Consider the following 13,465-nt stretch of genomic DNA (forward strand, 5'->3'; position numbering starts at 1 on the left):
AGTGGTGTTCCAGTTAGCACAGCCACTGATCCCCAATAGTGGGGAAAGACGGGGGAGGGGAAGACTATGACCTCCACTTAAAGTACTGTAGGGAGTCTATAAAAGCCAGACATGGGTAGCATTGTCTTGCATCTTATATCCATATAGGCTATCTTCCTGTTCAACTGCTCTACGCATTATTTCTTTCTGTTTTTCTCCTCATAATCCCTGCCCTTCTTCATGATCTATTAGGACACTTTTCTCGGCATCACTTATATCTCCTCTACCTCAAAACCAAGTGTTTTGTGTCAGTCTTTCTACTCCTAGTTCAGCCATGTTTGGCCTTTAGAAAAGACAGCTGGACAAAGAATGTGCTGAGAAGAGCCCATTCTAATAATGCTGAGACAAGAGAGGCCAGCCAGGTAAGATATTGGAGTGGAACACAAAGAGCGGAATGTTCTAGTGCTCCCTGCGGAGGGCCAAACACACTGAGTCCTTCCAATATATAAATAACCAAGATTTAGGGTTCGCTGATGTCATTATTACTTAAAACTCTATCTAAAACTATAACTAAGAGCACCTGCAGGTGTGAAGCACCAGGCCTTCAAACCCTGTTTTCAAAAATTGATGAGTGAAGGGCTGGAACTGGATAAATTGCCAGTCTACAGCATGTGGAAATAAAGAGCAGGCTCAGATTTTCATGCCGTGGAAGCTACCCTAGGAAATCTGGAGCAAGTTATTCTGTTTGGGAAAATAAAGAGCTACCAATTTAGTAGTTTCTCCTCAGCACTCAACTATGAAATCACTACAACTGAGATTCGGAGACTCTAGGTGAGTCAATAAATTTCACTGGGTCTTCACTTCCCCATCTATCAAATGAAATAATTAGAATAGATGATCTCTGAAGAGTCCCCTCAGCTCCAAACTTCTGATTCCATGAAATACATAAAACATACAACTACTTATTATGGAAAAGAATTTAAGGCATAAAAGGTAGGGAACTCTGAAGTATCAATCACTCTGCTTCAACATGTGTCCAAGTGTGTTTTTAGATTAAAAATTTTTTTTATTGATTGATTTTAGAGAGAGAGAAAGGGGGAGAGAGTGAGAAGGAAACATCTATTTGTCTTTCCACTTACGTACTCATTCATTGGTTGATTCTTGCACGCATCCTGACAGGGGATTGAACCAGCAACTTTGGCATATCTGGGATGACACTCTAACCAACTGAGCTACTCAGCCAGGGTTAGTGTTCAATTGTGTTTTACCTAAACACCTACTTATTCACCCTCCCACTCCCATGGCATTATTTTCAAGCAAATCTTAGACATCATCTGAAATGAATCTGATAATTTTAATCAATTCTCCTGGAGCAAAGATAGTCTATAAATAACAGATCAGGTAAAGCCAGTCTTTTCCTGGATACCTTCTCTTATTGCAATTTTAAAAACTATTGTTAAACTCAGCATTATAGGATATGAAATATTATATGGTAAACCCAGTTACATTCAGTAAAGGAAGAGCTGCCATTAGAGCACTTGCTATCTTACAAGTAGTATAGTTATCTATTGCTGTGTAAAAAATGATCCCCAAATTTTGTAGCTGGAAACAAGAAAAATTTATTATCTCATAGCTTCTGTGAATAAAGAATCCAGGAGCAGCTTTGCTGGGTGATTCTGGGTCAAAGTTTGTCAGGAGGTCACAGTTGAGGTGTTGGTTTAGTCATCGAAAGGCTCAACTTGGCCAGGGTCCAATTCCGAATTCACTTATAGGGTTGTCGGATGACAAGGTAGTTGGCTTCCCCTAGAGTGAGGAATCCAAAGGATGAGAGAGAGAATCCAAGACTGAAGCCACAATCTTTTTTATAACCTCATCTTGTTAGAGAAATCTCATCATTTTTGATATATTCTGTAAGTTAAAAACCAGTTAGTAAGTCTGCGCCACACTCATTGGAGGGACATTACACATTGGCATAAACCAGAAAGGAGGGGTCATTGTAAGCTACAATGAGAGGCTATGCATCACATGCTAAGTACTTTATTGATTACTGAACTAGTCTATTGGATAGTTATAGCTTATTATAATTAATAAATGGTCTTAATTCTTATAAATATCATTATACCCACTTTACAGATGAGAATTAAGTAACCTGCCTAAGGATGGAGTAGAAGAAAGCAAGGGATAAACAGACTGATTTATTTCAGCTGTTTATATTATTTTCTAAGAGTCTATTATATATTGCTTATTCTGCTAGGGATACTGGGGATCTGGAAGAGAAATAAGACATTTAAATACACATATGTGAAATATGTCAACCCTGCTCTCACAGGGCTTACAATATAGTATGGAATTCAGACATTATTCATATTCATTTCTGTGGGTGCAATAAACCAGGAAAACAGGGAAAAAACTCTCAATCTGTGAGTGTTAATAAAATGTATCCATTAAAAATTTTTGTTAATTTTTTAAAATTAAAAGATTTTGTTTACTTTTAGAGAGAGGGGTAGGGAGGGAGAAAGGGAGAGAAACATCAGTGTGTGAGACATATATCAATAAGTTGCCTCTCATACCCCCTTACTGGGGATCTGGCCTGCAACCCAGGTACATGCCCTGACAGGGAATCAAAACCTTTCAGCTTGCAGACCCACACTCAATCAAGCCACACCAGTCAGGGCTGTTTTTATTTACTTAAAAATTTTTTTATCCTCACCAGGGGACATTTTTTTCATTGCTTTTAAAGAGAGGGGAGAGGGCATGGGGAGAGGGAGGGAGAGGTATGGGGAGGAAGGGAGAGGGAGAGAGAGGGAGAGGGAGGGAGGGAGGGAAACATCTATCAGTTGCTTTGTCTACACACCCACCTGCAAACTGGGTATGTGCCCTGCACCCACAGACAACCTGGTTATATGTTCTGACCAGGAATGAAACTCACTCAGTGACATTCTTCTACCAGACCACACTCCAACTAACTGAGCCACACCAGCCAGGGCTATATTAAATGTTTTAAAAGATTACCAGAGAGAGGGGGAGGGAGGGAGGGAGAGATGGAGAGAACCAAACATCAATGTGGTAGAGAAACACTGACCAACTGCCTCTCGCAGGTTCCCAACTGGGGACCTGGCCTGCAACCCAGACATGTGCCCTGGCTGGGAAGACAGGCAACTTTTAGGTTCACAGGCCGGCGCTCAATCCACTGAGCAACACGGCCAGGTCTAAAAAGTTTTAAACTATTAAATAACTTGACCTTGAGAAAGGAAGGACAAGACGTCCACAAGCTAAATTTCTAAGCATTAAACTTCCGTTTACATTGTCAATGTCAAAAATTGGTTTCCAATGGGCTCAAACCGACTCTAAACATTACTAAATAAGCCTTATTTCTACTGCTGTGCATTTCTACTCAATTCAGACTGTGGTTAGGAAAAGAGTTTCTGCTGTTCGCTACAAAATTCAAATTATCCATACATTCAACAATCTTCAGAAGTAAATTGACAACAGGGCCCTCACGACCGCCTGATTTCATATTTTTTGTCAAAAATACAGATTGAGAAAGTGATTCTCAGGAAAATTGTCATTATATGTGAATACTCACTAGATGTGCACAAATCTTACCAGCTCTAATTTTGACTTGCCAGGGAATCTGTGAAGTCTCGCCAAATTTTCCATCTTGCAAAATTTGCATTAAGGCCAAAGGCCCACGTTTGTATCCGTGTAGATACGGAAGCTACACTTAGGAGGCAGGAGAGCACTGATTATTTAAATAAGCGATTTCCACATTCAGATTTCCCATTCTGAAATCTCGGCAGAGGTGGTGACGCGGAGCGCGGCCATGGACTTTCATGGGGCGCCGCAGCCGGGAAGCACCAGTCGGCGAGTCTCTCTCCGGCCTCTGAGGCCAACCGTCTTGTGTGGAAATTCTAACTCCCACCCTGGGAAGGAATCTTCTCATCCACAGACCTGCATCCCTCCCGGCACTCTCCTTAGTGACTTTGAGCGATTCGCCGTCACTTTCCCCATCGTTAAAAGACCCGAGAAACAGCCGCCACCTGCCAGAGGCCAAAGCAATAAACCTACATCACAAGGTGATCTGGGCTCGGAAGGAAGGGCTGCAAGGAAGCGCCCTGGGGCCTTTCTCCTCAGCTGTTTCTACTCGTAACCCAAAACTCAGACGCGCAGCTGGGGCTCGCTAGCTGACTGCGCTGCTGCCCCTCGTACGCAGGGGTCGCGGCGGACGAGGAGGAGGAGGAGGAGCCGTGGCCGCTGGGCCTCCGCCATCCCCGCGGGCGGGGCTCGAGTGCTGCCCCGCCCCCGCATCCTCCCCGTCCCACCCCTCCCCCACACCCTTTTCCACCCGCCCCCGCAGTAGGAAAAGGAGAGGGAGGAGGGTAGGAAACTGCTGTTCGGTGGAAAGGGGCGGAAGGAGAGGAGGGAAAAAAAGAAAAAGGGAACAGAAACATGGCCGTCAGCTGTCTGGACCGCCGTGCCTCAGGCGGCTCCTAGGCGACCCGCCGCCCGTACGCCTGGCCTGTGGTGAGAAGAGGTGCCGGCGCGAGTTCGCTCTCTTGGCCGTTACCCCTAGCTGCATGCGGCGCCCCTGGGGACCCAGCCTGTGAGGCGGCGCAGGCGCAGATAGCGCCGTGGCAGCGACTGCGGCAGCTGCGGCGGCGGCCGAGAGAGCAAGTCCCCCGCCCGGCCCTGCCCGGCCCTGCCCAGAGCGCCCAGACCGCGAAGCCGGCGCTTTCATGCCCCAGGAAGGGGCTGTGTCCGGGGGGCACTGAAGGAGGAGCGGGAGGCAGGTGAGTATGCCGCGAAAGGCCTTTTGCGGAGGATCCCTGTGTGCGCCCGCTCCGGGCCCGTGCTCCCGTTCCGGGAGGGCACTGGGCAGGTAGCAATTCGGAGGTGGGGAGTTCCAGAGGCCTACCTGCAGGGGGTCCCCGAGCTGGCGGAGAGTGGCCGGAGCTGGCATTCCCGGCCTAGTTTCTCCGGGGTTTCCGGGGGCAGGGAGTCCCCGGAGCCTGCCGGCCGTGATGGGTAGAGGCTGTGCCAGGAAGGGCCTCTCCGCGTCCGCCGGGTTCCTGAGATTCACTTGCGTGGAAGCGCGAGCAGTCTGGGCTTTGGGGACTACCGGGGAGACTTCTGTCTGGGTGGGGGCAGGGTGGGGAAAGGGCGGGGATGGGGGAGTTTCTGTTGCGGGGCGCGGGGGGAGGTGGCCGAGGCGGGCGAATAGCGAGGAATTCTCTATCGGGATCGCGGGACACAGCGGGGGACAGTTCGGTGCTTGAGCAGGTGTCGCAGGTGAATTGAGAGCATTTCCTCCTCTGCCTTACGTTGGCCGTTCCTCAGGACTTCTTTGTTGGGGATGACTTTAAGGAAGGCAGGTTCCGTTCAATTCCAAGTGACTAAACACAAAACCAACTAATGAGCCCCTAGTGCTGACTCTTGTAAAGAGCTGTAACTTTTCTGTATTGAGGATGATGTCGTTTTTTTCCTCCCTTTTTCTGCTTCATAGACCTTTCCCTCGAGAAGACCGTGCCTGATCAGAATAAGGAATGACCCAGTTTTTAAAGAGTACCCCCCCCACACCCATTTTGTGTTTCACGCGGCAAAATGTAGGGCAGTTGCCGCAGTTACTTGTGCACATATGAGGGAAAGTGTCATTTTCAGTAAAGAACCCCCAGCAGTCTGTGTGTTTTTGCCTCAGATTTGTCAGGTTTTGTAGTCTGGAAAATTGACAACTTAATTGAAATTGTCTGCTTAATTGTGTGCACACCAGTGTTAAGGCGGTCCCGTGAGGCTCCAGTTTACAGGAGAAGTAGGTCTTCCCTTTCGGTCTCCAGTTTAGAAGTTGTAAAGTATAATATTGTAAGATAGGGGAGAATATTAGTGCTAAGGCGCTAAGTTTTCAAATATTTGATTTAAGGTGATCACGTGTATTAAGCAGCTATCTGAAATGCAGAACAGTGTTCTGTGTACAGGTGATAAGGGGCAAAATTAGTTGCAAAAGGAAAACATCTCTGAGCTTTAATACCTTTTCTTGATCAATATAACCATGAGAAAACCACCTATTTTATTTTCTTGGTATTTAAAAAATTAGTAAACTGCCTTCTTGGTGTGGGACTAGGAACTCAGAAATGAACTTCCATTTGTATTCATGTGGAAACCTCTCATGTAGGTTACTTTGACTCGGTTTTCTAGTAATGGGAAACTCAGTCTACACTTTCCCCTTATTGGTGTCTATAGTGGACATTTTGGATTAGAAATCTGATCTTTCGTATTACTGATTTTAGTAAACTGTTAATGTCGTTTGAGTTTGACTGTAGTACCTCACTTGGTATACTAGTGTTTAGACTTGTTAATTTGGATAGTAGAAAAATCTATGATGTTAAAAATGTTGAAATTGTATTTTGAAGTATTTTACACTTGAATAATTTGTAAGTTAGGCCATTCTGTTGTTGAGAGTAAATACAGTATTTTGTAGTATAAACTTGAGCTCTCAGCTGAAGAAATTGGCAGTAGAGTTGGTGTACGGAGATTGTTCTTAAAATGCAAATATTTTAAATTACAAGGAACTGCAGTGGTGTGTAGGCTGTAACAATTCATGGTGCCAGACTTGGAAGTTACTTGTTTGAGGTATTCTTTATAAAGAAACATGTTGTGTCTGCAATAAAAGCTAATTTGTAGCTCTACAGAAGGGATTTTGCATGGTAAATAATAATCCAAGAAGGCACCTTTGCTTTTTATATATCTGCCAAAGACCAAAACATTTTGTTTTTTCATTGGAGATTCTTGCCAAGACAGATAATGGTTTCACATTGACTTTGCCACTCAGTTTGAAAGTTAGGTTTCAGTCTTATCCTTGCAACTTAAGCACAGGTTGTAAAGTGAAAAAGAAAGCTGCTGAGTCACAGAGATAGATTGTTTCTTTTGGTCTTTCTGATTTAATTTTCCTATATAATATGTTTACTGATACTTAGATAATAAGGGCAAATAAACTTTAATAGCAGTACATGGATTAAAATTTTATCTTCTCTATACTAGTGCCACAATTTGTCCCTCTTTCAGGTTGTCAGTTTGACAGACTTGTAATAATGGGATGTTTTATTGGATTTGGAGATCCCTTTTTAAGAGTTAAAACTTGGAGAAATAGTTGTAAATAGTATAGCTGGTGCGAACCAGTAGGTCTTTGGCATTATCATTAGAATTTGAAACAGTATTTTTACGGGGCAATGTCAGGTAGTTTATCAACTTAAATTTTTTTCTACTTGTATTCGTACATAATACTTACATAAGTAGAAGTAATAGAGCCAAATGTGGTATTTGAAAATGTTTTTATTGTAAAGAATATAATAATTAAAGGAAATTTAAAAGAAAACATTTTTAATATTATGTTTTTCTGTACATTAATTCTATTATGCTTGTATAATATATATTTTTAAAATATTGTTTATTTTCTTTTTTCAATGTTATATTAGTTTCAGGTGTGCAACATAATGTTTAGTATACTTGCATAATATGTTAACTGGTGTAATATACTTGTTATATCTGTACTTGTTTATAATTCTGTTGTTAATATTTACATAATTTTTTAAACATAACATGTTTGCTTGGTGTTGCATATTACCCTTACAGTTTTGTAATAGTTTTACTGTCCAGTTTATTTAAACTTTTCCTATTTTTTGACATTTTAATAATTCCACCTTTTTACTCTTAAAATAATGCTATAATGAAATCACTTTGCTAACATATGGTCCAAGACAAATTTCTTTTTTACATCTTTGAAAAAGGTGTTTTTGGTTTTTGTTTTTCTTTTTGCAGTGGCTGGTGTGGCTTGGTTGGAGCATCATCCAGTAACTAAAAAGTTGTGGGTTCAATTCCCAGTTGGGACACATAACTAGGTTGAGGGTTTGATCCTGGTCCAGGCTCATATGCACCCCATATGATCCCAGGTCCTGGTGCCTATGGGAGGCAACCATGCTTGTTCCTCTCTGCCATCGATGTTTCTCTTTCTCCCTTCTTCTCTCCTTTCATCTCTCTCTAAAAGCAATGGAAAAAAAAAATGTCCTTGGGTGAGAATTAAAAAAGAAGTTGTTGTTTTTTTTTTTTGCTGTAATATCCTGTTTAAAATTTTCAATTACAGTTTACATGTTATTTTGTATTAGTTTCATGTGTGGCGTATAGTGGTTAGATAGTCATATACTTTATAATATGTTCTCCTTGATATTTCCAGGACCCACCTGGCACCATATTATTACAATATTATTATTACAATATTATTATTACAATATTATTGACTGTATATTGGGTTGGCCAAAAAATCTTATTTTTTTTCTGTAAAATAAAAGACACGTTTTTCATTTTCACCAATAGCTTTATTGATTTGGATATTTTGAGTATGTTCACTGTCTCCCGATATTGGCTTGTAGTGGGTAGAGGCCAGGGGTGCTGCTAAACATCTTCCAATGCATAAGGAAAGGAATTATTTGGCCAAAATGTCATTAGTACCAAGGAACTTCACAAATCACTTTTGACACATTTGATCAGTCGCAGTACTTTCTCCATACACAGCACAAATCCTGTTTGCATTTCAGTTGCGTTTTTACCTTTCTTGAAATAATAAAGCACAGTATCCTGAAAATGTTGCCTATCTTCTTCCATCTTCAGTATTAAAATGGCTATACAAAAATTCACCAATTTTGATTTTTTAAAAAAAAATGCACGCTGATATGACAGCTGTCACAATACAATCTAACAAAATTGTTTCAAATGAAGTTAAAGACAACTAAACACTAATGTACAGAGCCATTGTGCAAAAAAAATCTAACGGACTTTTTTGCCAATCCAATTCCTACCATATGCTGTATTTTACATCTTCACAACTATTTTGTAACTACCAGTTTGTACTTCTTAATTCTTCACCTTTGATAAAGTATTTTTTGAACTACTTCTTTTGAAGTGTTTCATTAGGGCTTCTATGATACAGTATTTAATTGAGAATTGAATTAAAAAGCAAGGTGGAAAACTGTAGATGTGCGTATTGACTTGAATCCATTGAGTAGGAATCAAAGTATAAATTCATAATTCTCCCTGTTACTGACTTGCTACAAGTTTCTGTGTCTATTAATTTTACTTTTACAATGTAATAAATAATATTCTTGTAAAAATTCCTTTTCTAAAATTCATTGATTTGAGAGTGCGAGAGAAGCATTGATTTGTTGTTCCAACAACTTACGCATTCTTTGGTTGATTGTTATATGTGCCCTGACCAGGGATCAAACCTGCAACTTTGGCATTTGGGGATGATCCTCTAACCAGCTGAGCTACCCAGCCCTGGCCCCGCTAGGAATTCTTAATTCTTACTGTAATATTGTGGGGAATGTGCTTCTAAGTGTACCTTGTTTCAACCAAACCTTAAATTTACAAATTTGGATTTATAATCTTTTGACTTACAGAAATGTTTTTCTGCAGGGTTTTTATAAAAATATGAAATAAATATTCCTTGAATCTAGGTTATTTAAAATTGTATATTTGCAGTTTATTTACATCTTAATTTAGGGATGCTTAAATACAAAAGCCTAAGAATTATGACTATCTTTTTAATTATGAAAAAATTATTAAATAGATACTATGCTTTCTGCCAGGGATAAAAAGATGAATAACATACAGTCCGAATATTAAGGCCTAGTATGATAAATAGTCTCATAAATAAGGACCGTAACTACAACCCAACAAATCTAGAATAGAGCAAGCGATGCAATGAGAAGAGGGAAATACCTAATTATGTCAATTAGAGGTGGTGTACATAGGAGATACTTGATTTAAAACTCGAAGGATGATGTGAAAAGGCACCAAGTAATGAAAGAATAATGGATTTTAGTGAGTTGGCCCAAAAGTTTGTTTGCTGCTGCTTCCATGAGATGGGCTCTAGTAGTGCTTAGTTGTCTTTAACTTCATTTGAAACATTTTTTTTAGATTATATTGTGATTGCTGTGATATCAGCATGCATTGGAAAAAAAAAATCAAAATTGAATTTTTGTGTAGCCATTTTAATATTGAAAATGGAAGAAAATGTGCAACATTTTTAGTATATTATGCTTTATTATTTCAAGAAAGGTAAAAACACACATGAAATGCAAAAAAGATTTGTGCAGTGTATGTATGGAGAAGGTGCTGTGACTGATGAAATGGATCTGAAGTGGTTTGTGAAGTTTTGTGCTGGAGGTTTCTCGTTGGACGATGCTCCACTGTGGGGTAGACCGGTTGAAGTTGATAGAGATCAAATCAAGACATTATTTGGGAACAGTCAGTGTCCTACCATGCAGGAGGTAGCTAACATATTCAAAATATACAAGTCAATAAAGGTTTTGGTGAAAATGAAAAGTGTGTCTTTTGTTTTACGGAAAAAACCACATAGACTCTTTGGCCAACCCAGTATTAAGTGCAGGAATTTAGTGTTTGGCACAGGTAGTTCTGGATAGAATTGGGGAGTAAGCTATGTCATGAAGGGTATTAAGAATCAAATAAGAAATTAAGACCGTATATTGTGAGGAACAGGGAGCCATTTAATGATTTTTAAGCTGTTAAATATTTTTTACTCTATTTTGAAGGATAGATTGAAAGAACAGCTTCAAGGCATCTAGGTGAGAATTGAGAACAGCAGTGGTAGGGATGGATGAAAAAGTGGATAGATTTGGAAACATATAATACCAACATTTTTTCTTTGGCTTGAAAGCCCTGTCTCTTTAATCTATCTTCTGCTTGTCTATTGTGCATCTGTTATACCAGCCTACCATCAGGTTGTTTCCCTTAGAGCCCATGTATATGCTATTCCATTTACATTTTACATTTTCTGAGAGGTTTCTCTTAATCACACATTCTAGATAGGGAGATAGCTAGCTATTACAGCACCTTTTTATTTTCTTTCTCTGTCCCCTCCCTCTCCCTCTCTCTTCTTACTACTGTGGAAGGTATATGCAATCTGATTCCTTTTTATTTTTTCCTAGTGTGAGTCTATTCTGGTCTCTTTTTTGTTCCATTAGTTTATATCTTTAACCTTATACTGATATTATTTTGTGTTTATTACTATTACTTCATAACAAGTCTTAGAATTAGGAAGTGTCTATCCTTCAATATTGTCTTTTTTCAAAATTGATTTTTTTAGATCTGTAGCATTTTCATATAAATTGTCAAATGAGCTTGTCAGTTTCTAAAAAAAAAAACAACAGCCTATGGGGGAAGTTGACATCTGAATGAGGCTTAGTCTTCCGATACTTTAACATCGTATATCTTTCCATTTATGGGGGTGGGGGGTGTTAGTGTATTTTCTGTAGTATTTTCATTTTATAGGTCCTGTACAATTTTATTTAATTTATCCCTAAGTATTTCATGTTTTTTTGATGCTATCTTTTGTAAGTGATACTATATTTAAAAAAATTTTTTTTTGGTAGTTAATAGTTTACAAAAACAGTTGATTCTTTTGTATGTTGACTTTGTATTCTGTTACCTTACTAAATTCATTTTTTAATTCTAGTAGCTTTTATGTAGATTAATTAGGATTTTCTTCGTGCACACTCATAATGTCTACAGAGAAGAAAGCCAGATTTGCTTCTTCATTTCTAATCAGTATACCTTTCCCTTTTTCTTACATTATTTCCGCTAGCTAGATTGGTGCTATTCACTAGAAATACAGTGTTAAGCCATATATGTAATTTTAAGTTTTCTAGTAGCCCCACACTAAGAAGAAGCAAGTGACATTAAATTTAATATACTTTTTATTGCACTACATCCAAAATATTCACAAAGCTCCCCCAGGCTTGCTTTAAATTACCACAAACCATGTGGTTTCAAGTAACAGAAATGTATTCTGTCACATTTCTGGAAGCTGAAAGTGTGAATTCAAGGTGTCAGCAGGTACATGCTCCCTCTGAGTGAGGTTTATAGGAAAGAATCCTTCCTTGCTTCTTATTTCTGGTGGTTGCTGGCAATCTTTAGATTTTCTTCTAAGTTGTTGAATTTATTGGCACATAAGTGTTTATAATATTTTCTTGTTATATTTTTAATGTCTAAAGAATCTGTAATGGTATACCTTCTGTCATCCCTCATATTAGTAATTTCTCCCTTTTGCTTTTTTCTTGACTTAGAAATAATTGATTTCTATTTCTTGTTCATTTTCAATTTTATTTATTTCTGCTTTTAATTTTTCCCCTCTACTTACTCTTGGTTTAATAAATTTTTCTTTTTCAGCATCTTAAGGTGGTCACTTAGGTCATTGATTAAAAACTTTTCTCTTTTTGATATAAGTGCTTAAAACTATAAATTTTCTTCTGAATACTGCTTTAGCTACAGCTCACAAGTTAATTTTTTTTTGTGAAGTTCAAAATATTTTCTGATTTGTGATTTCTTATTCGATCTGTGGATTATTTAGGAGAGTGCCATTTGATTTCTAAATGCTTGGAGATTTTATAAGCTATCTTTCTGTTATTGATCCTAAATTTAATTTCTTTGTGGGCAGAGAACATGTTCTATATGATTTATATTCTCTTAAATTTATCCAGGCTTGTTTTATGGGCCAGCATATAGTATATCTTGGTGAATTTTCTATGTGCACTTAAAAAGAGCTGTTTTGCTGTTGTTGAGTGGAGTGTTCTGTAAATTTCAATATATTCAGTTAGTTGATAGCTCTTCAAATTTTATGTATCCTAACTGATTTTATGTATATTTGTTCTATGAATTACTGAGTGAGGAGTGTTGAATTCTCTTTAATTGTAGATGTTTATTTTGCCATTTAATTTTGTCAGTTTTTGCTTCACAGACTTTGACACTTTCTTGTTAGGTATATATATGTTTAATATTCTTATATCTTGATAGATTATATTATTGTTAAAATGAAATGTTTCTATTTACCCCTGCTCTGAAGTCATCTTTGCCTGTTATTAATATGGACAGTCTAGCTTTCTTATGATTAAAATTTACATGTTATATGTTTTTCAAGCCTTGTACAGTTTATTTTTACAACAGTTTTAGATATACAGGCACATTAAGATTTTGCAGAGAGTTCCTTATAAGCCAGACTTAGTTTCTCCTAGTATTAACATCTTATATTAGTATAGTATATTTGTTACCATCCTAATTACTGAACCAATATTGATGTATTATTATTAATGAAAATCTATAGTTTATTTAGATTTGTTTTTTCACCTAATGTCCTTTTTTTCCTATTTCCAGATTCTATCCAGATACCATATTACATTTGGTTGTCATGTCTTCTTAGGCTACTATTGGGTGTGACAGCTTCTCTTTCCTTATTTTTGATGACCATGACAGTTTTGAGGAGTACTGGGCAGGCATTTTGTTGAATGTCCCTTCCTGTATTAGAATTTTTGTGATGTTTTTCTTATAATTAGACTGAGGTTATGGGTTTTTGTGAGGAAAATCACAGAAGTAAAGTGCCATTTTCATCACATCATATCAAGGGTACATACTGTAAACATGATAC

The 13,465-nt window shown here is 38.5% G+C and overlaps 2 protein-coding genes across 4 annotated transcripts in view; one reads left to right on the top strand and one right to left on the bottom strand.

Annotated features, from left to right (window-relative positions):
* Positions 1-1,583: 1,583 nt before the first annotated feature.
* LOC129078369 (uncharacterized) lies at positions 1,584-9,206 on the bottom strand. Its single transcript, XM_054583217.1, has 3 exons — positions 9,203-9,206; positions 4,895-5,211; positions 1,584-1,782 (listed from the first exon to the last, which is right to left on the bottom strand). Exons 1-3 carry the CDS (start codon positions 9,204-9,206, stop codon positions 1,714-1,716), a joined length of 390 nt encoding a protein of 129 aa, XP_054439192.1. The 3' UTR covers positions 1,584-1,713.
* Positions 4,375-13,465, top strand: part of DENND4C (DENN domain containing 4C) — a 132,885-nt gene continuing 123,794 nt past the window's right edge. For all 3 annotated transcript variants that reach the window (XM_054583197.1, XM_054583196.1, XM_054583195.1), the window contains exon 1: positions 4,375-4,769. The gene's annotated coding sequence lies outside the window, so the exon portion shown is untranslated. The remainder of the gene's footprint in view (positions 4,770-13,465) is intronic.

Source organism: Pteronotus mesoamericanus, unplaced genomic scaffold, assembly GCF_021234165.1.
Source record: "Pteronotus mesoamericanus isolate MK-2021 breed Mesoamerican mustached bat unplaced genomic scaffold, CSHL_Meso_final contig_73, whole genome shotgun sequence".
Classification (NCBI taxonomy): domain Eukaryota; kingdom Metazoa; phylum Chordata; class Mammalia; order Chiroptera; family Mormoopidae; genus Pteronotus; species Pteronotus mesoamericanus.

Coding starts and splice junctions, on each gene's coding strand:
- LOC129078369 (XM_054583217.1), bottom strand. Junction 1,783..4,894: donor AGCTCGGGGACCCCCTGCAG/GTAGGCCTCTGG, acceptor TCCTCACTCTAG/GGGAAGCCAACTACCTTGTC.